The 22,633-nt window shown below is 38.6% G+C and overlaps 3 protein-coding genes across 5 annotated transcripts in view; 2 read left to right on the top strand and 1 right to left on the bottom strand.

Annotated features, from left to right (window-relative positions):
* Positions 1–5,492, top strand: part of LOC144650346 (MAM and LDL-receptor class A domain-containing protein 1-like) — a 32,377-nt gene extending 26,885 nt beyond the window's left edge. The window contains exons 18-24 of the mRNA XM_078510037.1: positions 2–142; positions 565–800; positions 1,201–1,798; positions 2,074–2,195; positions 2,926–3,026; positions 3,857–4,237; positions 4,866–5,492. Of these exons, the coding sequence (XP_078366163.1) occupies positions 2–142; positions 565–800; positions 1,201–1,798; positions 2,074–2,195; positions 2,926–3,026; positions 3,857–4,237; positions 4,866–5,088 (1,802 nt within the window). The 3' untranslated portion in view covers positions 5,089–5,492. The remainder of the gene's footprint in view (position 1; positions 143–564; positions 801–1,200; positions 1,799–2,073; positions 2,196–2,925; positions 3,027–3,856; positions 4,238–4,865) is intronic.
* LOC144648698 (uncharacterized) overlaps positions 1–22,633 on the bottom strand; it is a 197,111-nt gene that overhangs the window by 48,659 nt on the left and 125,819 nt on the right. The gene's annotated exons all lie outside the window — the stretch shown is intronic.
* Positions 7,666–22,633, top strand: part of LOC144650227 (MAM and LDL-receptor class A domain-containing protein 1-like) — a 32,631-nt gene continuing 17,663 nt past the window's right edge. For both annotated transcript variants that reach the window (XR_013570095.1, XM_078509918.1), the window contains exons 1-11: positions 7,666–7,720; positions 12,507–12,545; positions 13,086–13,214; positions 15,109–15,350; positions 15,704–15,788; positions 16,326–16,482; positions 16,912–17,108; positions 17,651–17,947; positions 20,139–20,435; positions 21,271–21,427; positions 21,662–21,861. Coding sequence is in view for 1 of the 2 variants with exons in the window: in XM_078509918.1 (XP_078366044.1) it covers positions 7,669–7,720; positions 12,507–12,545; positions 13,086–13,214; positions 15,109–15,350; positions 15,704–15,788; positions 16,326–16,482; positions 16,912–17,108; positions 17,651–17,947; positions 20,139–20,435; positions 21,271–21,427; positions 21,662–21,861 (1,852 nt within the window). In the remaining variant the exon portion in view is untranslated. The remainder of the gene's footprint in view (positions 7,721–12,506; positions 12,546–13,085; positions 13,215–15,108; positions 15,351–15,703; positions 15,789–16,325; positions 16,483–16,911; positions 17,109–17,650; positions 17,948–20,138; positions 20,436–21,270; positions 21,428–21,661; positions 21,862–22,633) is intronic.

A 22,633-nucleotide genomic window follows, 5' to 3' on the forward strand; every position in this document is an offset into this window, starting at 1 on the left:
GTGAGTAAATCTTGCGACTTTGACAGTGGACTTTGTGATGGCTGGCAGCAGTCTTTCTCAGATGTCTTTGACTGGACATGGCATACAGGATCAACACTATCTTCCAACACAGGTCCAGATTACGATCATACCAGTGGGTCAGGTAATAGAAATGCCATTTATACACTTCCTTTTACTTTTGATTGTTTGTTTTGATGTTCTGTTTTGAAATTTTGTAGTGTTAATGTGAGGAGTGGTGAATGGTCCTTCCAAAACTGCGTGTCTCGCAAAATTTTAGCCAAATGTCAGGGGTCTCGTCGTCTCGAATTTTTTTTTTACGCCTTCTCGCAGTCTCGATTTCTTTTGCAAGGCTAAAAAGGTCTCGGGCTCGCAGAAAAGATATCAGTCTCGCTGTCTCGCAAAGTCTCGCATTTACCATTCGACACCCCTAATGTGTTAAAACATGCAAACCGCAAAATTAGGCAACAAGGGGAAGGGAAGTGGCGTGCCTTAGTTTACACGTGACCAAAAATGTGTTCTGCGTTTGTTTTCGGAAAGGTGGTTTATACTTTTTTATGTCCATAGGATACTATATGTTTATCGAGACGTCTTATCCACGTTTTACTGGTGATAACGCAAAGCTTGTGATCCCTGTATCTGTAAATGAAGAACTGTCTTGTCTCACGTTCTATTATCACATGTATGGAGACACTATGGGAACTCTTACTGTCTTCAGTGGAGATATGATAGTGTTCAACACGTCAGGAAACCATGGCAACAAGTGGATAAAGGCAGAGATAACTATCCATTTGAATTACACAGTAAGTTTTTTTCACCTGTTTGAAGACACTTATTGTTTCCAGTGGGAATGCTGTAGTATTCAATAGTTCAGAAAAAGCATGGTGACTACTGGATAAAAGCGGAGAGAACCATTTATTTGGAAAACACAGAGAAAGTTTTAATCAGTGGATACACAATTTTGCAAGCGTAAAAAGTTAACAGTTCCCGAGATGCAAAAGAAAATAAATTATTTTCGGTGCAACAGTGAAAATAACAAAGGATCAACAACGCATTACAGGCGTGACGCGTTATGTGTCTTATAAATGTCCAAGACAAGGTTGCTGATTACCAATTTATTCCAGAACTTGTTGTAATTATAAGAATTTTAGATATTACGTAAACTCCATTCAATAATATGGTTTCATAATTCTTATCTTCTAGGTGACATTTGAAGGAATAGTAGGATCTGGCAATACGGCTGATTTAGCCATCGACGATGTCTCAATCAGCAATGGAAGTTGTCAGAGCCACACTGCAACTCCAACGTTCTCTACAGCTTCCACATTTGCACCGTCACTGTCTTCGATGCGTGCGCCTTCCATTGAAGAGTGGTCCTTATCCTCAGGCCAATTGACATTAAATCCGTACACTACGAAACCTTTGTTGTCTTCCGATGCATCTTCCCTTAATCCATCCACCAGCTACCCTTCATTGCCTTCAAGTGCCTCTTCGTTTAATCCGTCTATTATGATACCTTCATTGTCCTCACGTGTATCGACATTAAATTCTTCACCTGGCAACCCTTCGTTGTCTTCAACTACATGGTTGTTAAATCCGTCCACTCTCAACCCTTCGTTGTCGTCTGGTCCGTTAGTGTTTAAATCTTCCAGTGCCGAGGATTCCATGTATACAGGGCGGTCGTCGTTTGAACCGGCCACTGCGCAGCCTTCGTCGTCTTCGATGCCATCGTTTAAGCCTTCCTTTTCAGTTAGTTTATCCACTCCCAAGGCATCCTTGCCCACATCAGAGAGTTTACCAGGTATTGATTATCATTCATGTCCTCTGCTTACTTTAAAACATAAAAACTTAATGCTTTTTGCTGCCTTCGTCCTGACTATAGCATTTCTAGTCCTCAGGTGACTCCACGGTTGATATAAAATTATCTAAACAAATTAAACCCTTTGTCATGTTTTGTTAATCTTCTGCAATCCGTCTTGGTTTTGCTCTGTTTTACCTTTTTCGATCTTGTTAATTTATGCTTGCTATGATTAATTTATGCTATTTTGTTTTTTTATTTTTACTTTCGCAACTCAGCCACCACCAAAACCGTTAAACAAGATTCCTCCAGGTCTACGCCTACTCCAAAAATACCATCATTAAAGAAAGCACAAACGTCTGCAGTCTTGTTGGAAGTTAGAGACCTAGATATAAACAAGGTAATTGGTCAGATATTATTGTTTTTTGTTCTAATAAAGAAAAAGTTTTAAAGCACGAACCAAACAGGGGGCCTTTTTTCTTAAACAGAGGAAGTATCCTTCGAATGAATGGTCGCATACATGATCAGGCTTTGAATGCGGTTCTATCGTCTATCTAAAGCTAGCTGACCATGCCAATTCAAATGTAAGGGCGACCACTTTATGGTCATCGTGTAGGAGTTTGAACAAAGAGCTCGGGCTTAAAATTTTCTATTCGCCAGCAAGAAACACCATTAAAGTAATTTTTTTATTGATGTGCCTTTTAGGTGATTTTAGCTTAGTGTTGACGTTTTACGTCTTTTTTATTTTGTTAACTCCTCTTTTCATAGCCCAGGTATTACTGGATGCGTTTACATTTGAAATAAATTAATTTAAATTGGGTTTAACTTGTCCCAATTGACACCAGTCCAGTGTTTCCTATTAGTAGGAACTCCGTCGTGTTGTACTGGAAATCCGCTTATTTCAGATCGGTTGAGGAATTGTTTTCTATTTGTGATAGAACACGATCGAGCGCGCCTTGCTCTTTTACGGGACAACTTCTTCTTGATTAGAGTTTTTTTGAAGCAGTGAGACTAGTCGCCCTCATAGAAAACTCGAGCTCTTTGTCTAGTTGTTAATACAATTTCTTAAATATGTTTGTTTTCATTTTGTTATTCTGTTTGTTTGCTTGCTTGCTTTTTTGCTTGATTAGTGGAACAAAGGGATGGAGAGTGACTTTAAAACAAAAGTTGCGACGGTGGCTACCGACTACTGTGTTGTTGAGGGACACCGATGTCAAGTAGCTCCAAAAGGGTAAAAATCGAGTTTGACAAATATACTTTAATACAAAGCCACAACAACAATCACAACATTGTCAGTTCCCAAATACGTCTGCTTTAGGCAAACGATTCTTACTCCTATCCTATCCACCTATACAAATATTTTTTCCCTTTGCATGCCACACAATAGGTTTTGCTGTGTAGCACTCAAATAACATGATAAAAAATTGTGAAATGCTTATTGAGAGTGCCTTGACATACTATAAACACAGTATTTCATGTTCTTTGCATGCTCTTTTTTCACGAGGCAAAACGTCTTACTGACTTGTGACCTGAAAAGTCTGATGAGAAAACTAACAAAAAACCGCTTTCAAAATGTGTTGGAAATTTGACACAGCCAAACTCAACGTGATGTAAAATGTTACAGAAACTAATATTTCCTCACTTTTAAAATGCTTTTCAGATATGCTAATAAGCTAAAAATGATAAGCATCTTGAAGTGCAACGGATGACTGTGGTAGCAAAATCTCTCCTTCTTCTCCGGCAAACGGTTTTGGCCGCCATATTGGTGTACCACAGTGGAGCACAAATATGGCGGACATATGCAAAGCTCTGTGTTTTTCCGGATACTGTTTACCAACAACTTGGCTTCAATGAACACTGCCAACTTAAAATTTGAGGAATATATTCTCTGAATCGTTTGATGTTTTTGATGCAATTAAAACGGTCAGTTGTTTTCAAAGTGTAAACGCTGTTTATATACACCGGATCACCGATTTTTGAAATTCATTGTCAATATTTATTGAAAAATTAATTACTTTTATTTATTTATGTGTGCATTTATTTATTTATTTTTTGTTTCAGTTCTCGTCGAAAGAGGTCGTCTAACAACATGGTATTTACAAGCGATATGGTTCATATCCTCCCAGGTTATCCAAAGCAGTCACCCGATAATCCTGCAATAACTTTGTTAGCTTTTTATTTACAACTTCCCCAAGATTTTTCAGATAACATTGTCGACAAACACGTCCTAATAGACATCGTGAAGAGTGATGTGTCGAGTATTGAAGGCTCGATTGGCGGTACAATCTCAAGTGTTCAGCCTTTATTCACCACAACTGACTCTACGGAGGAAAGTGACGGGGAATCAAAACCAATGAGTGCTATCATTGGGGCTTGTGTGGGTGGTGTTTTATTTTTGGTTATCGTCATTGCTCTTCTGTTGGCTTGCAAAAGAAGTAACAGGTAAGAAACACTGAATTCAGGAGCTGAAAACCAGTTCAATTTCAAATGTCCTTGTGAAACTATTACTAGATTACTTGTTTCATGTTTTCGCCTTTGCACTTCTGCTATGTGGACGGCATTATGTATAATGGAACAGCAATGTCAAAACATTTGGAAATTTACTCGCGTTGTCTAAGGCTTGATAGAAACATCCATCAGATGTCAATTAGTAAAATGTCACAAGATTAGCCACCTCGATTCTACAGTTGTGAGCGTCAAGTTTGTCCTGCTTTTGAGAGCATTGAACAACGAAAATGACTAGCGAAAACGTTCTGAACAACGAAAAAGAACTAAAAAGCAAAGCAGCAATGTCACTATGCTAACTAAGGTGTTCCTTCGACCTCGGTAGTTCGCTAGTACTTCGAAAATCCTCGATTTCAATTAAAAATCTAAAAAAAATGAGATGCATGAGACTAAACATTATTAAGACAGCCAAAGATGGAAGAAGTTCCAAAAGGCAAATTTTGTGTAATCAATTAAAAAAACGTCAGAATTGACTTGTTATTATTTGCCGACGGGACGGGAGGTCTGCATAAAAGAAACTTGTATTAAAGTTAACATACTTGCTTTTACACCTACACCTATTCAGTGACCGACGTGCAAAAGAAAGTCCTGCCAGCAGCTATAATGGCAATGCTTACTTCAACAATGCCTACTACATCGGTTCTGGAGAGCAAGCCATTGAAATGTCGTTTGGTAATCGTCATTCATCCGGCAAAGTACCTGACGGAAAGCCCGAGGAACACTATTACGCCGAAATAAATAACCCCTCGAGCCAGTCAGCAGCGACCCTGAAGTTTCCACAAGCCTGAGCAATAAGGGGGAGCGACGAAATGACTGTCTTAGACAACAAATCACTCAACAGTGGCGTTGCCGTATCTACCTACAAAGAACTTAACGTTGGTCCTAAGTCTTCCGAGAACAACAGTTAGGCAGCATCTGTCTACCTATACCAACCACTTAACAATTGACTTAACAGTTTCCAAAAGCCTGGACATGGAAGCCACTCTTTTTGTTCTTACCACATTTTGACGTCGTACATGTATGTGATTCATAGCTGAACAGACACGCAGCAAAATGGAATCTCATTAAAGATGTGTTTAGTTCATCGTGGTGTAGACGGTGTATTATTTCTTCAGTATAGATCAAATAAAAGGGAAGCCTGAAGCCAAGCGGCCCATACTGCCGGAGCTTATCCTGGTTTCTGTAGCATTAAGCTGCTAGAAATATTTCCATTGCAGGGTACCCCTCCCCCCCCCCCCTCCAGCATTATGTCGCCGGTACCCATTTATACACCTGTCCCCAGTTGTTCAAAGGGCGGATAACGTTATCCACCGGATAAATCACTATCTGGTGGATAGCGAAGTAGGTTTTGTATGACAGCCATCCGCTGGATAGCGTTATCCACCCTTTGAGCAACTGGGCCCTGGGTGGAGAGAGGCACTATGAGAGTAAACTGTCTTGCCTAAGAACACAACACAATGACCCCGGCCAGGGCTCGAACCCGCACCGCTCGATCCAAAGTCTGGTGCACTAACCATTAGGCCACCGCACCTCCCAGTTCAAATAAAAGACAAAGATCAAACGATCCCATGTCCATTCATGATCACTTATCTATTCGAGGACCACATTTCCCTGGACCAAGAATAAAGTATTACGCGCTTTTTATTTTGAGTTTTAGCTATAGGTTCGATTCCGAACTCAATCGCACAAAATCGAACGATGACTTTTGATTTCGGTCGATGACCGAACAACATCGAATTTGATCGTTCGATGAAATTCGATTGAGTTCGATGACAAATTCGTTAGATTTTGTTCAATGTGATACGCCGGGATACGAGCTAAAGCTTTTGCGCAATGGCTTGGCGAAAGAAAACTTGTATTGTAAACGTGTATGGTTTTCACAACAGGTAAGTTTTAAAGCATATGTACTCCAATTAAACTAGATAGCTGACACCAGAAAACCTGATTTCTACGTTTTCTTCCCGAACATGCAGAGGACATGCACTGTCGACCGATTAATTGCTCTAGAAAACCACTGAAGTAAGCAGTTCAAACATTTTTGAAGTGAAATGACATTTTCCTTGCTTCATTCTATCAATTCTGCCTAAGACCGGTAGAAGATAACTTGTTTGCAGAGAAGTTAGCCAACATCCCAGACTGCTGTTTGTTTAAAAGCTACATATCTGTTGCACGATCTTGATCATGACTTAACTATTTTGGGTAGCTCACATACAAATCTGTCACAATATTGGCTAAAACTACACCTGGAATTTGACGGTATCATCACAATGAAATGCTTGGCTGTACATGTGGTGCATTTCATAGGCAACCGTGATCTTTTTAAAGGGAAGAAATTCTTATGTGATAGAAATAAGATTTATGAAAATAAATTAGCCCCACTGAAACCTGCATTATGCAGAAGGCAGTGAACATTGGACAATAGTATTACTGAGATTCACAATACCAATTTGAGGACAATTAATGCTTTCATTAAAAACCTTGGCATATAAAATTGGCGTATTATTATGCGATCTTGCTGATCGTTACGGCTTTTTTTTTACATTATTTCAGGAATCTTCTGTCAAGCTTTAAAAATTCTAAGAGATCCACTAAGGGCCGGTTATTTAAACAAAGTTTAGACTGCGGCTAAGAAAGTCATCGTCTCAATCTGGATTTAGCCTGCGAATCCAATTATTTAAACAACGTTTATCATAACCCGCGTCTAGATGAAGTTTAACCGTTGACTAACAAACAATGGCAAGTTAGACCTGCTCCCGAGAAGGTTTAAACGTCGTTTAACTGTTTATTTTCACTGATTCTAGCCCATTGCAGTCAACTTGTTTCTTGATTTGTATTTTGTATGCGCTTCCTGAACCTCCGAGCTGGTTTAAAGAGATATTTGATTCTATTTGTTTCATTTCCTTTAAAAAACACAAATACAATTTCTTGAAAATATTTCCACACAGCTTTATACTACATTATCTATGCAGTCCTTTGATTGAAAGAAAAACAACAGCAAGACAATAGTGTTCCATGATGCCAAAACAATAGCTACACTCGTTAGACGTCGTCTAAACGTGGTCTTCGTGAACTTCGGCTCATCGGCGTTCAAATAATGCAATTTAGACACCGGTTAAACACGTCTAACTTAGGCTTCGTTTAAATAATCGGCCCCATGTTTTCCTTTTCAAAAACGCGTTTTAAAAGGGACCTCTCAGACCAATTAACACCCGAGGGACCAACTTAATTGCTTGACTTTACTCCGGCGGTTCCATTGATGCTTTTATTTTGCGCTATTGTGGCGCACTTTGAGTTATTTCACTTTTGCTTCAGGCAGTGCCATAACTTTGACGTGCTAGTGCATGCATACGAGCTAAAGCTTGTGCGCAATGGCTTGGCGAAAGAAGCTTTGTATTGTAAACGTGTGGCTTTTTACAACTGGTAAGTTTTAAAGCATATGTATTCCGTACTAGACGATAGCTAGAAAAACTGTCGACCGAGTAATTGTTCTAGAAAACCACTTAAGTAAGCGGTGCAAACACTTTTGAAGTGAAATGAAATTTCCTTGCTAACTTCTGACAATGCAAAAAGTACACAAAAAGTACAAGATAAGTCTTGGTTTACACTAGCGACATAACGACATAACGGCAAGGTCATTAAAATGCAAAAAGCACCTCACGTCGTTGTGTTATGTCACCAGTGTGAATAACTCAACATAACTACATAGCTGGAACATAATGACATAAGGGAAAAACTGAACTTTTCTTTATGTCGTTATGTCGTTTTGTCGCTACTGCGTTAACCAGGCCTAACTTGTTTGTCTCGTTTTAATACAGAGAAGTAAGCCATCACCCCAGGTTGCTGTTTGTTTAAAAGCTATAGATGTCTGTTGCCTCATCTTGATCATGATTTGTGGAGCCGGCCGGTAGCTCACATACACATATGTAACAATATTGGCTAAAACTACACCTGGTATAATCTTCACAATGAAATGCTTGACTGTGGTGCATTTCATAGCCTATCGTGATCTTTTTCGAGGCACGGAAATCTTATGTGATAGAAATAACATTTATGAAAATGCGTCCATATATGTATATATAAACATGCTTATCTGAAACAGAACTAAGCCACAATGAAGACTGCATTATGCAGAAGGCAGTGAACTTTAAACAATAGTATAATTGAGATTCACATAGCAATTTGAGGACAATTGTTTTCGGCTTTCAATAAAGAACTTGGTATATAAATTGGCATATTATGATGCGCTTGGATTACGGCAGCCCTCAATGCACCGTTTTGAGGGTTGACGTGGATTCTCGTAAAGTACACATCTCTATCATAGCGTCAAGTCTACAATTTGGTCAGGGAAATGCATGTATTTAGGAATATAAAGCCAAGGAACTTTGATGTTTGTTTTATAAGATCAGTGTTGCGTTAGATTTTCAATTGACCGGCCTAACTATAATTTCTAAAGAATGTTTAATTAAATGTTAAACCTTGTTACGCTAAACAGACACGATAAACATTCAGATCTTAGCGATTCAGAACTATGATTAGAACAGAAGAAAAACTGAGAAACATCTATCGCTGATGAGATCTTTTTAAAAATGTTATTTTTTTGGATATTTTGTACGCTTGACTAAGATAAAATATTCATTGTCTGTAACAATATTTAATCTGTTGCTCGCTTAGTTAATTTCCATCATCATTTCCTTCACTTAGTGTTAGTACGCTACATTTTTGTGGCAAAGATTTAAATTGTCTATTGTGTGTGGTGTTAAATCTATCTGGAGGCTATCTATTTCTAAAGAAGTAAAGAAAATACTTTACACGCTCCTTTAAAAACAAACTAGTAATAATATGAAAATTCGAATTAATAAGTAGACACTGGCTAAAAATATTGTTTTTGGACGTTTCGGCCACTACTGTTACCTTCTTCAGCAAGATAAAAATGCAAATGTTCAACGGCGTCCTGTTAAAATATGTAACGAATGTGTGATAAAAACTAAATGAACTTTCCGAGTGCAACAAAAGTCTCTAGAGCATTCTTAATGAGTCTATAAATTCTTAATGCTATTGTAAACGTTTCGCTATAGCCTATTTTTCACTAGCGACGCAAACACAAGCGCAAGCACAAGCGTAAGGACAACGGCTATAATTTCACCGTGAACTGTGACGGCCTCGACGCAAACAAAAGCACAAACACAATTGAATTTTGATGCTTATGCTTGAACTTGTGTCAAGCACAAGCACAAGGGTCTTTCTTTCCGTGGTTGCGTGCTTGCGTTTGCGCTTGCGCTTGTTCTTACGTCGCTGGTGAAAACCAGGCTTATGTGTTCGTTTATAGCGTTCCTATCTCGCACAGAATGCCAAGCTTTAAGAATTAGTCGTTGTTTTCACACCGTTGACCTGTCAACAATTTCGACGCTCTCAAATATATTTGATGGTCGTTAAGCATATGGTGTTTTTCCAACAAAGAGTTTTTATCCAATGTTGCGATGGCCTTTGCGTGTTCTTTCATACGTGTTTTAAGCGCGCGTGATGTCTGACCAACATAAACACAGTCGCAATCGTTACACTTGATCTTATATACAATTCCTCTGGTATCCTCTTTCTCGATCCAGTCTTTTATTTTTTCAGTATGTTCGAGATGGTACGTATAGGGTTGGTAGCTTTCCTGTAGACAGACACGGTGATCGAGCCATCTTCTTGTCTGGTTGTTTTGGTGTCAAGAAAGGCAATGGAACCTACTGTAAATTTGATGTGAGGGTTGATGGAATTTAGATGTGAGTGGAATTCATCTACGCGTTCCTTTTTTACACATACGTGGCTGTCATCTACGTATCTAAACCACCATTGTGACAAAAGATACTAGGATCTCGTCGGGATCTACTGACAAGGTGCGGATCTTTTCGACAAAAGATGCACTGTTTTGAACGGTGTATGTATTATTCTGAAGAGGTGACAAGATGTTGGCGAGGTATTTGGATACGGTTCAGAAGTGGGAGATCCAATGGCACTCATAATTGGTCTGAGTGGGACGTTCTCCTTATGGATTTTAGGAAGGCCATAAAAAGACGCTGGTGTGGAATCGGTGCTATGAAGTTTTTAGTAGAGCTTCGGTTCCAACTGTTTCTTGCTGCTGTCATGCGAGGCTGGCTGATATCTTTAATCTGTAGGAGAAGTTTATTGAGAGATTTTTCGGTGCTCGATGTTGGGTTCCTTCTTTTGTCTGTTATCTTGTGGTAGGTTTTTTTTGTCATTTAGAAGGTTGTTTATTTTATCGACGTAGTCGTTGGTATTCATCAGGACTACGGCTCGGCCCTTGCCGGCTGGTAAAATTGTGACCGACGTGTCCTTGGCATGATCTCTGAGAGCTTTTTCCTCTTCATTGGTAATGTTGCTTCGTGGAGGAGGACGCCAATTGTTGATGGCGGAGGTGACCGAAGCTCTGATAAGGTCTTTTTCGGCGTTAGGGAGCTGATCTATGCCGGATTCAATTGAGGAAACAATTTGAGGCACTGGCAAACTCTTAGGAGTGATGGCAAAATTGAAGTCTAGGCTCTAGAGACTTTTGTTACATTCGGAAAGTTCATTTAGTTTTTATCACACATTCGTTACATATTTTAACAGGACGCTGTTGAACATTTGCATTTTTGTCTTGCTGGAGAAGGCAACAGTAGTGGCCGAAACGTCCAGCCAGTGTCAACTTATTAATTCGAATTTTTAACATGCCTGGCTACAACTCGAACATTTTTTTTTTAGTAATAATATGGACCAAGAGGAATCCAATTCAGTCTTTCGCAAGTAGCAGTTGGTAAATTATTCTGAGAATAGCCAAGCCGAGACCCCTAATTGTTCGAAAATCCGAGTATCTAAAATTGCGATTAAGAAATTGCCCAGACTGATATCCCTTTTTTTAATATTTTCCATCGGATTTTCATAGAAACGATGTTATTTATGACAATGTTTTCCACCCGCCGGGAAGGCTTCCCAGACAGTGATAAGGTCTATTCCTTTCTTTTGAAAATAGACTAACCTCTCATACTGTGAATCGTGAAACACTTGAAAATATTTAGCATTTTGCTCTGTCTAGCTGTTCGAAACAATGTCATCAACTTATGCTTAATGTCAGCGAATTGGTTTTTCTTTTGAAAACAGACAAACCTCTCATACTGTGAAACACTTGAAAATATTTAGCATTTTGATTTGACTAGCTGTTCGAAACAATGTCATCAACCTAATATGCTTTCTTCCCACTAATGTGATCACTAGACTGGAAACTCCTAAGGCGACTATGATCACATTATTCAATTTGCTCGAGCTGTTACTCAAGTTCCGTTGAGCGATGTATGATAGCGACATTCACAAAGCGCGCAAAATGAATCATGTAAATCAGTGGTTTGTTTCAAGTTCTGTATTTTTGAAATTACTAGAGCATTTATAAACGATGCATCGCTTCGCTTTGGACGCGTGATCCCACAGGGGGCCAAGCTCAAGTGTGAGTGAGTGCGGTCATACCGTGTTGCGGAATAGCGGTCATGGCGAAAACGTAAGAGTTTGTATGGGATAATTTACAGTACGTTTAAGGCTGGGCTCCCGGAGGTTTTAAGATACAGGAATACAGAAAAATTCTTAATAAAATGCCTTATCGGTCATGCAAGGTCTGATACTTGTTGTCGGCGGGTTTACTTTGCTGAATTGAAGCGATTTAAGCGAGTTATTGTTCCATAGAGTGGAAACCTTCGTTTTGTTTATGCATTGCAGTCTTTGACGATATGTTTCCAACAGCAATGACATGAACTGTACTTTTCAAGTGACCGTTGCCAAAAGTAAAAAATTCTAAACTATCGTTGAGATATTCATTGCAATACTGAAGCAAGCTGTTTTGATGGACGAAATAAGCCTACCGTATGCATTAAGATAAACCTGCGTAGCCTATGTAGGTTTTGGGCCGGTGCGCATTTTGGAAATGCGAAAAGCACGGGACGGCAAACACGGTAAAACCAGATAAAAGCAACTCAGGTATTTTTCTATTGCCAGGTGTATTGTATTAGCACTCATTTTATTAATGTGATGTAAAAATAACAAAATAACAAAAAGGAGTCGTATAGAGAAAGATTTTGAAAGTAGTTTCAACGCGATTAGTTGCAGGAGTATCATATACAAAATATGAAAAGGAAGGTAGATTAATTGACTTTTTTTAATACGGATTTTTTTTCTCTAGTTTTACTCTGTTGTATCTCGCTGACCAAAGCAGTTCACAGTAAGTATATTCATTTAAAAACTAGCAATGGTATATTGTTCCTGCGTTTTGATTGGTTAATAGGCAATGGTATTACTATATGAGCTCATATACTATTGACCACAAATTTGGTAGCCGATACGCGTCAACAAAAATAGCTGAGAAGCTCAAATATTGCAATTCTTTGGGCGTCAATCTACCATCTCATATCCAATGCGCGCTCATTGAATAATTGTTAAATATTTATGCAGTGTCCCGTTTTCTAGATACTAATGTGAGCGAGCATCTTGTTTGCTATTTGCCGTTGCTGGAGCTAGGTACACTTCCTTTCTTATGGGAGGAAAGATCCAGTGAAGTGCAGAGCAATTATTTCCTTTGCATAATACAAAAACTTCTGGAAATTCTCTCGTTTGATATGCAGCTCCCTTACATAATTATAACTATATATATTTAGGCTACTATTCGGTCTCTTAGTGCTTCAATGAGACATTTCTTGTCTGAAATAGCTGTAGAAAGACTTCTTTTGTCAGATTATATTAATGTTAATTCCATGTCTCAAAGGCTGCAACTTTGACAATGGCTTATGTTCTGGCTGGTCACAAAGTTATCAGGATGACTTTGACTGGACAAACCAGACTGGTCCAACTTTTTCGGATGGTACAGGGCCAATCTCTGATCATGGCGGAAACGGTGAGTATAACTTGTTATTACTTCGTTATAAGTTTTAAGCATTTCAATCTAGGATCAACTATGATCCACTATGATCCGGTTGAAGTTTTTCTTTTAAAAGACCACATTTGATCTCATTTTTGCCGCCCTTAACCCTAATCTCTTTTACTTGCTGCACTTATTTAACTATGTTTTAAGGCTGTGTTACCAAAATACGATGATTTGTCAATTAATTGGTCTAATCCTCATCCCGAAAGTGAAGAAGCCCCCCTTTGTTAACAATCAATGCGTAGTCAATAAATTTGACTGTAATCTGTCAGGATATGTCGGGTATAGAACCCGAAATTTACACAAACGCATCAGTGAACATAAATATTCAGCAATTGGGAGGCATCAAGAGGAACATGGTCTACCGAAGTCTGATTTGGAAGATAAACAATACTCTGTTTTGAGAAAAATGCAGATTGAAGTTTGATTGTTTAAGTTTTTAGAAGCTAGCTTTTCATTAAAGACTTAAACCCTGAAAAACTCTTTACGTGACTCTACGTGCAAATACCTAATGCTGGATTTCCACTGATGTGTAAATTTTTACGTGCGTTTGCAGGCTCGAAAAAATTCAGAGACAATGTAGAAACGACTTGCGTAAACGTGTACGCAGGTTGTTTAAAAATTTTTCACGCACGTAAACGCACGAAAAAATTACGCGTCAGTGGAAATCCACCTTATCTTTATTGCATCATCATAGTTTTACCATTGTATTTGTGACTCTTAAGAATTCTTTTTGCATTTATATTCGTACCCACTTAACTCAATAATGGATTTAAGTTTCTCACTTTTATCGCAATGTTTTAAATTGTTAACAAAATCTATTAGAATCTTATATAAAGTTTTTATCTCTGTCTGTAAAACAACAGTTCAAATGTAAGCAGTAACACCTATCTTTATCGCACTGCGGGCTATATGAATAATGCTTTGAAATGATATTGGTCGGTAAGCCACATTGAGCAGAGGAGTTTAGTTAGAACTAATCAATAAAATACGTCTTACCTCTTTGAAATGCACCCTAGCGTATATTTGTACCTTATTCAGCTCATCTGCTAACCAAAGTGCATTCCTTTAAGCGATCAAACATTTTCGTTCAACATCATGTTGGAAGAGCATGTTTGACCGTTTAGCCGCCTCTCTCAACATTGTATTTAAGTGACTTCCCATGTTTGATCTAGATCAAACATTTTCATCCAACATTTTGCTCCACGCGCAAATGACAGGTAGTCCGGCTGCACTGTCCAGCTATTTGTGCGTCAGTTGACATGAATGCATGAGCGTAGCATTTTTAGATAACATTTTACCAGTATTTTGTGCAGCGAACTGCATGGTCAGGATTGTCATGAAACTTCCTGATACAAAACTTGAGAATTCTGAGGCTTATTTGCTAAAGTTTAGAAGAAATCTGTCGTCGGGTTTTAAATTTATGGACATTTTTGGTAAAAACTAGATTTTGAAAATATGTTCAAATCTCAAAAGTTTTTATTTCGACTGAAATTCGAATGCCATTTTCCGTAAATTAGAACAATTTTCATTCAGGACGCAAAAATTTGAAGAAATCGGTGAAATCTTTCCTGCCAAAAAGCGCGATTCAAAAATGCAACCATCACGTAAATAAATAGGTTCGGGCCACCTTAAATGGTCTCTTCTCTATAATAAAGAAATACGAAAAATTTCCTGTAGCAATCAATACATTTCGACAAGAAAATAAGGTTGTAACGAATCTCAGTGCTTCACATGAGTTTACTGCTTCAACAGTTCTCAAATGTCAGTAATTCAGCGCCATTGAATAGTTTAACTCGGGTGTCCACATTAGAATTCGAAGAATGATGTGTATCAACTTACTCATTTAAGGTGTTTTTGGTTGTAGGAAGCTACATGTATATCGAGACATCTTATCCTCGACAGTATGGGGATATCGCCATATTGGATTTGTCAGTGTCGAGCTCGGATATTGGAAAGTTGTCCTGCCTGAAATTTTATTATCACATGTATGGAGACGCAATAAATATTCTCAATGTCTACAATGGAAATACCACAATTTTTACTAGATCGGGAAACTATGGCAACCAATGGATGGTAAAGGAAATCACCCTAACTTTGCAAAGCAACGTAAGTTACATATTTATGCACTATTGATACAGAATCAAGTCAAAATGGTAATGAAATGTAAAAGTATAAAAAGCCTTCAAGCTTGTTTAAAAAGGTGGAAATTTTTTTTGTCAAACCTGCATGCCATTATGACGTTGTCAAGGCAGCATCAAAAATCATGGATACATAGCTGACATACCAAAATTTCTGCATGCGATAAATGGGTGGGGAGTTGGCATCTATCCATCGCCCATTCCATCCCCCGCTTTGTACGTCACAGGGTTAACATAGGTTTTCTATTCTGCACAGAAAACCCCAAATGGCTTAAAACGAACTGTTTTATACTGGTTAGACGTCGATTTGCTTCTCCTTAGGTTACTTTTGAGGGAATTAGTGGAGACTCCTGGAGTGGCGACATTGCTATTGATGATGTGTCCATTGTCGAGGGAATGTGTCAAGGTACGTGTGCTTACTTGGTTACGTTGATTTCATGTCAGTTACTTTCATTTTCTTCCGCATGTAGTTTTTAGTTATGAAATTATGTGTGTCATTGCACAACAAAAGGGAAGTCGATAATGACAAAAGTAAAGGGCAATCTGTGCCAAATCATTCTAATGTTTGTCAATATTTGTCGCAGTCACGATATTAATGACGAGTTAGATTTCTTCACTAGTGTATCAACTTTTCGGCTGTGTTGGTTTAATTGAGAAAGACCGTCTGACTTTTTCAAAAATACAGTTTGAATCTGGGCCGTTTTCGCGTGTTTCATCAAGCTGTGCGATAGGATGTCGTTAATGTCTTGCTGCTGGCTTGATTCGAACTCGATGCTGATGAAAGTTAGTGTGATAAATTAAAATTAAAAGACATCTATTATTAGCTGTGGTGTTTGCTAGTTATAGACTTTATTAGTTTTTGTTTAATTTAACTTAAAAGTGAAACCCATGACTGTTTTGATGCACAACGATCGATAATTATTTATCGAACAACCTTGTTTAGAGTGTACGAACATGGTAAACCAATCCTCTGAAAGACTGGATATCAGCTATACAAGTGAATTTGAACCGTTCTGTAACTGGATAGTTGGAGATGCCGGGATACCTCATGCAGTTGCCATTGTTTCGATCCACCAAATGAACTTCAGTGGTTACAGAGGGTACGTTGCTATTGCTTCAATTTTTGGCGGATGTTATCCTTGTTACACGACTTAAATTAGTTCTTAGGTAGTAAGCGTCACCTGGTTTGATTATACATCAGGGCTCGGTTGTTCAAAGATAACGCTATCCACTGGATAAGTGTTGACGAAATAAACTACACTATCCACTGGGTAGTGATTTATCCAGTGGACAGCGTTATTCACCCTTCGAACAACCGGAACCAGGCCATGTTTCTCGTGTTATTTGTTGTCAAGCAAAAACGTAATGTTATGATTAGTCTTTTAAAAACTGGTTTTATTCTTTTTCTATCTAAAGGTCTATTTCAGTCGTAGCCGGTAAAATCGGCGTTTAATTTGGATTTGCTCCATTGCCTGGAGCTCGATTGATGTACTGTGAAACTGCTGACATTTTTCCCCTCTTTTATACAGTGAAAACGTTAAAGGTTTTGACGGAAATGGAACCATGGCTTTTGCTGTACACGAATGGGATCCCGTCTTCTTCAATAAAAGTTTCCGGTATATTCCGTTTGGAGAATCCAAAAATATCACAATACAAGTGTCTCTTGTCAACAGCCAGAGTTATGTCATTCTTGATTACGGCATTTTGAGGCAACGCCTGAATTTAGGTAAGTAAGATAAGAAAAATACCATTTCATTCGAATACATGTATATAGCTTCCACTTTTTGCATAAAGGTCAAAACTTAAAATCATTTATCTTTTTAAAAGAGCAAAGCAACATGGCTGGTTTGATTAGTTTGGTTGAATTGTCAGATTAAATTGGAATTTGGAAAGGAGGATGATCTTTATTTTGATCTCAGGAAATTTGTCAAGGTGCCCAAATGAAGACAGAATAAATGAAACAAAACAAAACAAGAAGGGAGCAAGTTACTGACAAGACCTGACAACAGTCTTGTTTACCACATGAAAAACAACATCCTAGGCATTATCTTATTTTTTAAGAATACGGATGGTTCCAACGACGGAGTCGTTCTCGAAACTTTTTGCGTCCGGAAAACCTGTTTACGCCTCCAAACAACATTGACTATATGTCTGTGGATGCAGCAATTCACCAATATAGACAAAATATTTAATTTTTTCGTTCGTTTTTGTGTCTTTGTATGTATTTGTTTTTACTTTGATTGTCCTTTTCTATTGCTTTTACTGCAGCTTCCCTTCTGGTTGACTGGAACGTAACTGTTGTAAACAAGACAGCGAAAAGTATCGCGATAATCTGGAGCCACCCGACTAATCTTCTCAGTGGTGGAATACGTTTTTACGTTGCCTTTGCTAGAAGGATTAACAGCAGCAGCGAATCAACTGGCGAAATCGTGGCTCAAAACACAACAGAATCTGAGATAACGTACCTAAGTGGATACACAGAGTATAACGTTGGCGTTGTGGCCGTGGATGGCGATGGGACTCCGTTTAAAAGTAACGAAGTCTTAGTAATGACCGATGAAGGGGGTAAGTTCCACTACAATAGGCCCTGGGCATGATAACGTCACCATCAAACCTCGTTTATGTGAATTATTCTAATCCTCTGCATCTCCATGCAGTTTCCACTTGGTTTTGTTTTAATTTTTGCTGCTTTAGAAATTGGTTGACAATAAAATTTAGAAGTTGGCACTTTGAAAGCAAGGCCTGGTATTAAAACTAGCCAGTCTGACGTAAACATGCATATGGACATTTAGTCCTTTCAAGTCAAGTCAACTTTTTTTAGGCACGGTGGCCCAATCAGCACTTGGCTGGTATCAACAGAGGCCCTGCGTAAATTATGACTAATAAACCGCCTTCGCTTGAACAAAATGCAGAAATAACAGAATTAAGGTGACTCGATCGCAATAAATGACGTGCTGTATGCCTTTCAAAAATGTCATATAACTTCACCATTTCTGACTCGATTTCCTTCAAACTTTCGCATTTTACTCGAAATTTATCGAAGAATAATACACACGTCAATATGTCGATGTAATTATCGTGAGTTTTGCGCGATGTTAACTTTATTGAACACACCTATTTGGATAAAACTGCTATTTACAGAAAACTGAGCGCTAGGATTTCGTTTAAACTTCTGCAATTAACTCATTATAACATCTTATTATGACTCTCTAAGTTTCCGAGAAATCGTCGGAACAGAAACCGCGATACAATTTGATCATCAAAATATTAATCTCGGGGAAACCTTGAGGCTGGGAACGCTCCAGCTCTTCCACATTTCGCCCAAAAGTACCATAACTGAAGACAAAGAAAGTTCAATGCATCAGTTTTGTTAGCTCCAAATCACATTCGGCTATTTGCACCGATGAAAAAGTTTGAGAAAATACTATAAACTCACCATTTGCGTCAAAATGTAGGAAGGTCGCCAAATTTACGTTTTTCTAAATTGCATGAAAACTAACCGTACGAATTGCTTAAAACAACTGGACCATTAATTTGAACATCTTACACAAACTTTGCGCTGCTTTACGTTTCTGGAGCTGCCTTGATTTGGATGAAATAATGTTTTAAAGTGAAGCACTACTCCAACCCTATTGTGAACACGGCCATGTTGTTGTTTGGATTCTGCAACTAACGCTATGCAAATTTCTTTGGAATTTACGAGAATTTGAAAAATTTGCACATGGATAAGGGGGGTGCATTGACAGTGTTCAGTTGCTTCATGTTCTCATGTAAGAGGTGTCCTTAATTTATGCCACATGAAATTTGAAAAGGGTTGGTAATAAAGTTGAAATTAACACATTGTAGTCTGTTTATTGTTATTCAAATAACCGCTGTCTTATGGGGTAAAATGCACCCCCCTTATCCATGTGTGAATTCTTCAAATTCTAATCAAATCCAAGGAAATTTGCATAGCGTCAGCTGTAGAATTCAAACGACAACATGGCCGTGTTCAATAGAGAGTTGGAGTAGTGCTTCACTTTAAAAAAATAATTCATCCATATCAAGGCAGCTCCAGAAATGTAGAGTAGCACAAAATTTGTGTAAGATGTTCAATTTAATGTTCCGGTTGTTTTAAGGAATTCGTACGGATGGTTTTCATGTTATTTAGAAAAACGTTAATTTGGCGACCTTCCTACATTTTGACGCAAATGGTGAGTTTATAGTATTTTCTCAAACTTTTTCATCGGTGCAAATAGCCGAATGTGATTTGGAGCTAACAAAACTGATGCATTGAACTTTCTTTGTCTTCGGTTATGGTACTTTTGGGCGAAATGTGGAAGAGCTGGAGCGTTCCCAGCCTCGAGGTTTCCCCGAGATTAATATTTTGATGATCAAATTGTATTGAGGTTTCTGTTCCGACGATTTCTCGGAAACTTAGAGAGTCATAATAAGATGTTATAATGAGCTAATTGCAGTAGTTTAAACGAAATCCTAGCGCTCCGTTTTCTGTAAATAGCAGTTTTATCCAAATAGGTGTGTTCAATAAAAGTAGCATCGCACAAAACTCGCAATCATTACATCGACATATTGGCGTGTGTATTAATCTTCGATAAATTTAGAGTAAAATGCGAAAGTCTGAGGGAAATCGAGTCAGAAATGGTGAAGTAATTAGACATTTTTGACAGGCATACAGCACGTCATTTATTTCGATCGAGTCACCTTAAACGTCAGCAACGTCAGAGCAACCAACCTTTAAATGTTCTTTGTTTTTTAGTTCCAAGCAGAGCGCCAAGTGGTGTTCGAGTGAAAAACATCGAGTTCACATCGGACCTTCTGGTGGAGTGGAATCCTCTTCCCCAGTACTACGCCAATGGCATACTGTTAGGATACACAATCTACTACAAAGAAAACGACATTTTGTCTACGCATAAAAGCGTTAACAGCAGTATCCATAACACTACACAATTCATGTTAAAAGATCTTAAGCCAGCACAGGAATACCTCATCGCTGTAGCCGCTTTCACTTCCAAGGGAGTAGGGCCAATGTCGGACTTTGTTCTCAGTGTCACAGGTACGTTTGTGAATTATTGGTTTCTGTTTAAAGGGACTGTGTCACGGATTTTAGCCATGGGATCATTTAATTCGCTGAAATATCAAAATAACCTCTTAAAACAGTGAAGGGACATTTTAATAACACATCAAATACAAAAGAAGGTACGGATGGCCAAAAGCGACGAAGATTGAAACGGATTGCGATATGGGTTTTTGAAATATTATTGGTCTGACCAGTTTTCAAAGATAATCTTGTTTGCCTGTAACTTTAAATTATAACGCTCGGAAGACACATTTGGTTGCAATTAGGCTGTGGTTTTGTCATTTAAATCCATAGAAGAAATTTCTTTTCAAACATTAAGTTTCATAGCAAGTATTTGGCAAAACTTGATAAAATAAACATAACTCAGCCGTGACACAGTCCCTTTAATATTTGGGTGAAGCAAGTTCATTTGTGGATCCCCTCCACTCGCTAGAGGGCCGGAAATTAACTAAGATTACACCACCAATCAATTTTATAATCATAACCAGTTGCAGTATGTTCACCTGTAGAAGTGCTACTAAAGAAGATGCACAGCTAAAATAATACTAGTCTTCAATGGCCTTCACGTCAGTACTTAGTAATTTTCAGAGATAACGTTGTTTAGAAGAAAATGAAATATTAATTGTTAAAACTGTATCAAGCTAAAGAAATGGAAAGAGTTTGTCATTTATACCTGATCCGTTTTCACTGTTAAATTTAGTCTTCTGAAGAAAAAATGCCCTGGATTTTACCAAACCAAGTTTGGCTTTTATCGAATGAACAAAATTTCGATTCCATTCAAGTGTCAATTGCTTTGGTCTCCCTTTTATAGGCTTTAGCACCACTTTACTAAATGAGAGCTTTGGCCAAATAGAAGCAACAGCCGCGAGTAACATGGATATTCTATATAACTGGGACATACAAAGTGCTGGTATCCGTGAAGCCGTGGTCTTCATATCTGTTCAAGAATTAAACCTTTACTCTTGCAGGTATAATCAAGTCAACTGGGGTATTTCTTTCTAGCCAATCAGAAGTAATCAGCTGAATATGTAACTAATCATATTCATTAAGTTCAAGTATTAAAACGATGTTAGTTAACTAAAAGTAGCAGAAAGATTAGGTAGCTAATTAAATGAAAGTGAGAACAATAACTTTGATGAAAAAAAAAATATCAGTGTGAGCATTGTACGCAATCCTTTCCTTCTTGTCTGCTAATAATTCAGTGATCAGGAGTTTGCCAAGATCATCAACGGAAATGGTACTGAAGTTCTCTATCACTTTGGTTGTGCGTCGTTTGCTCCAGAAATTCTAGCGGATGTTGCCTTTGGTCTCTTAAGTAACATCTCAATTCAAGTAAAGACAAGGAGACGAGACAGCAGTATAAAAATGAAGTTTGCTATTGTGAAGAAAGGTCTGAAATCAGGTACGTAGGCAAATACGCTGCTAGTGCTTCTGCTAAATGCTACTGCTTGTGCTAGTGCTACTGCTACTGCCAGTGCTAGTGCTAGTGCTAGTGCTACCACTACTACTACTGCTACTGCTACTGCTACTGCTACTGCTACTGCTACTGCTACTGCTACTGCCTCTGCTACTGCTACTGCTACTGCTACTGCTACTGCTACTGCTACTGCCTCTGCTACTGCTACTGCTACTGCTACTGCTACTGCTACTGCTACTGCTACTACTACTGCTACTGCTACTGCTACTGCTACTGCTACTACTACTGCTACTGCTACTGCTACTGCTACTGCTACTGCTACTGCTACTGCTACTGCTACTGCTACTACTACTGCTACTGCTACTGCTACTGCTTCTGCTACTGCTACTACTACTGCTACTGCCTCTGCTACTGCTACTGCTACTGCTACTGCTACTACTACTGCTACTGCTACTGCCTCTGCTACTGCTACTGCTACTGCTACTGCCTCTGCTACTGCTACTGCTACTGCTACTGCTACTGCTACTACCACTGCCACTGCTACTGCTACTGCTACTGCTACTGCTACTGCTACTGCTACTGCTACTGCCTCTGCTACTGCTACTGCCACTGCTACTGCTACTGCTACTGCTACTGCTTCTGCTTCTGCTACTGCTACTACTACTGCTACTGCTACTGCTACTGCTACTACTACTGCTACTGCTACTGCTACTGCTTCTGCTACTGCTACTACTACTGCTACTGCCTCTGCTACTGC

Source organism: Oculina patagonica, chromosome 1, assembly GCF_052425735.1.
Source record: "Oculina patagonica isolate OP01 chromosome 1, crgOcupat, whole genome shotgun sequence".
Classification (NCBI taxonomy): domain Eukaryota; kingdom Metazoa; phylum Cnidaria; class Anthozoa; order Scleractinia; family Oculinidae; genus Oculina; species Oculina patagonica.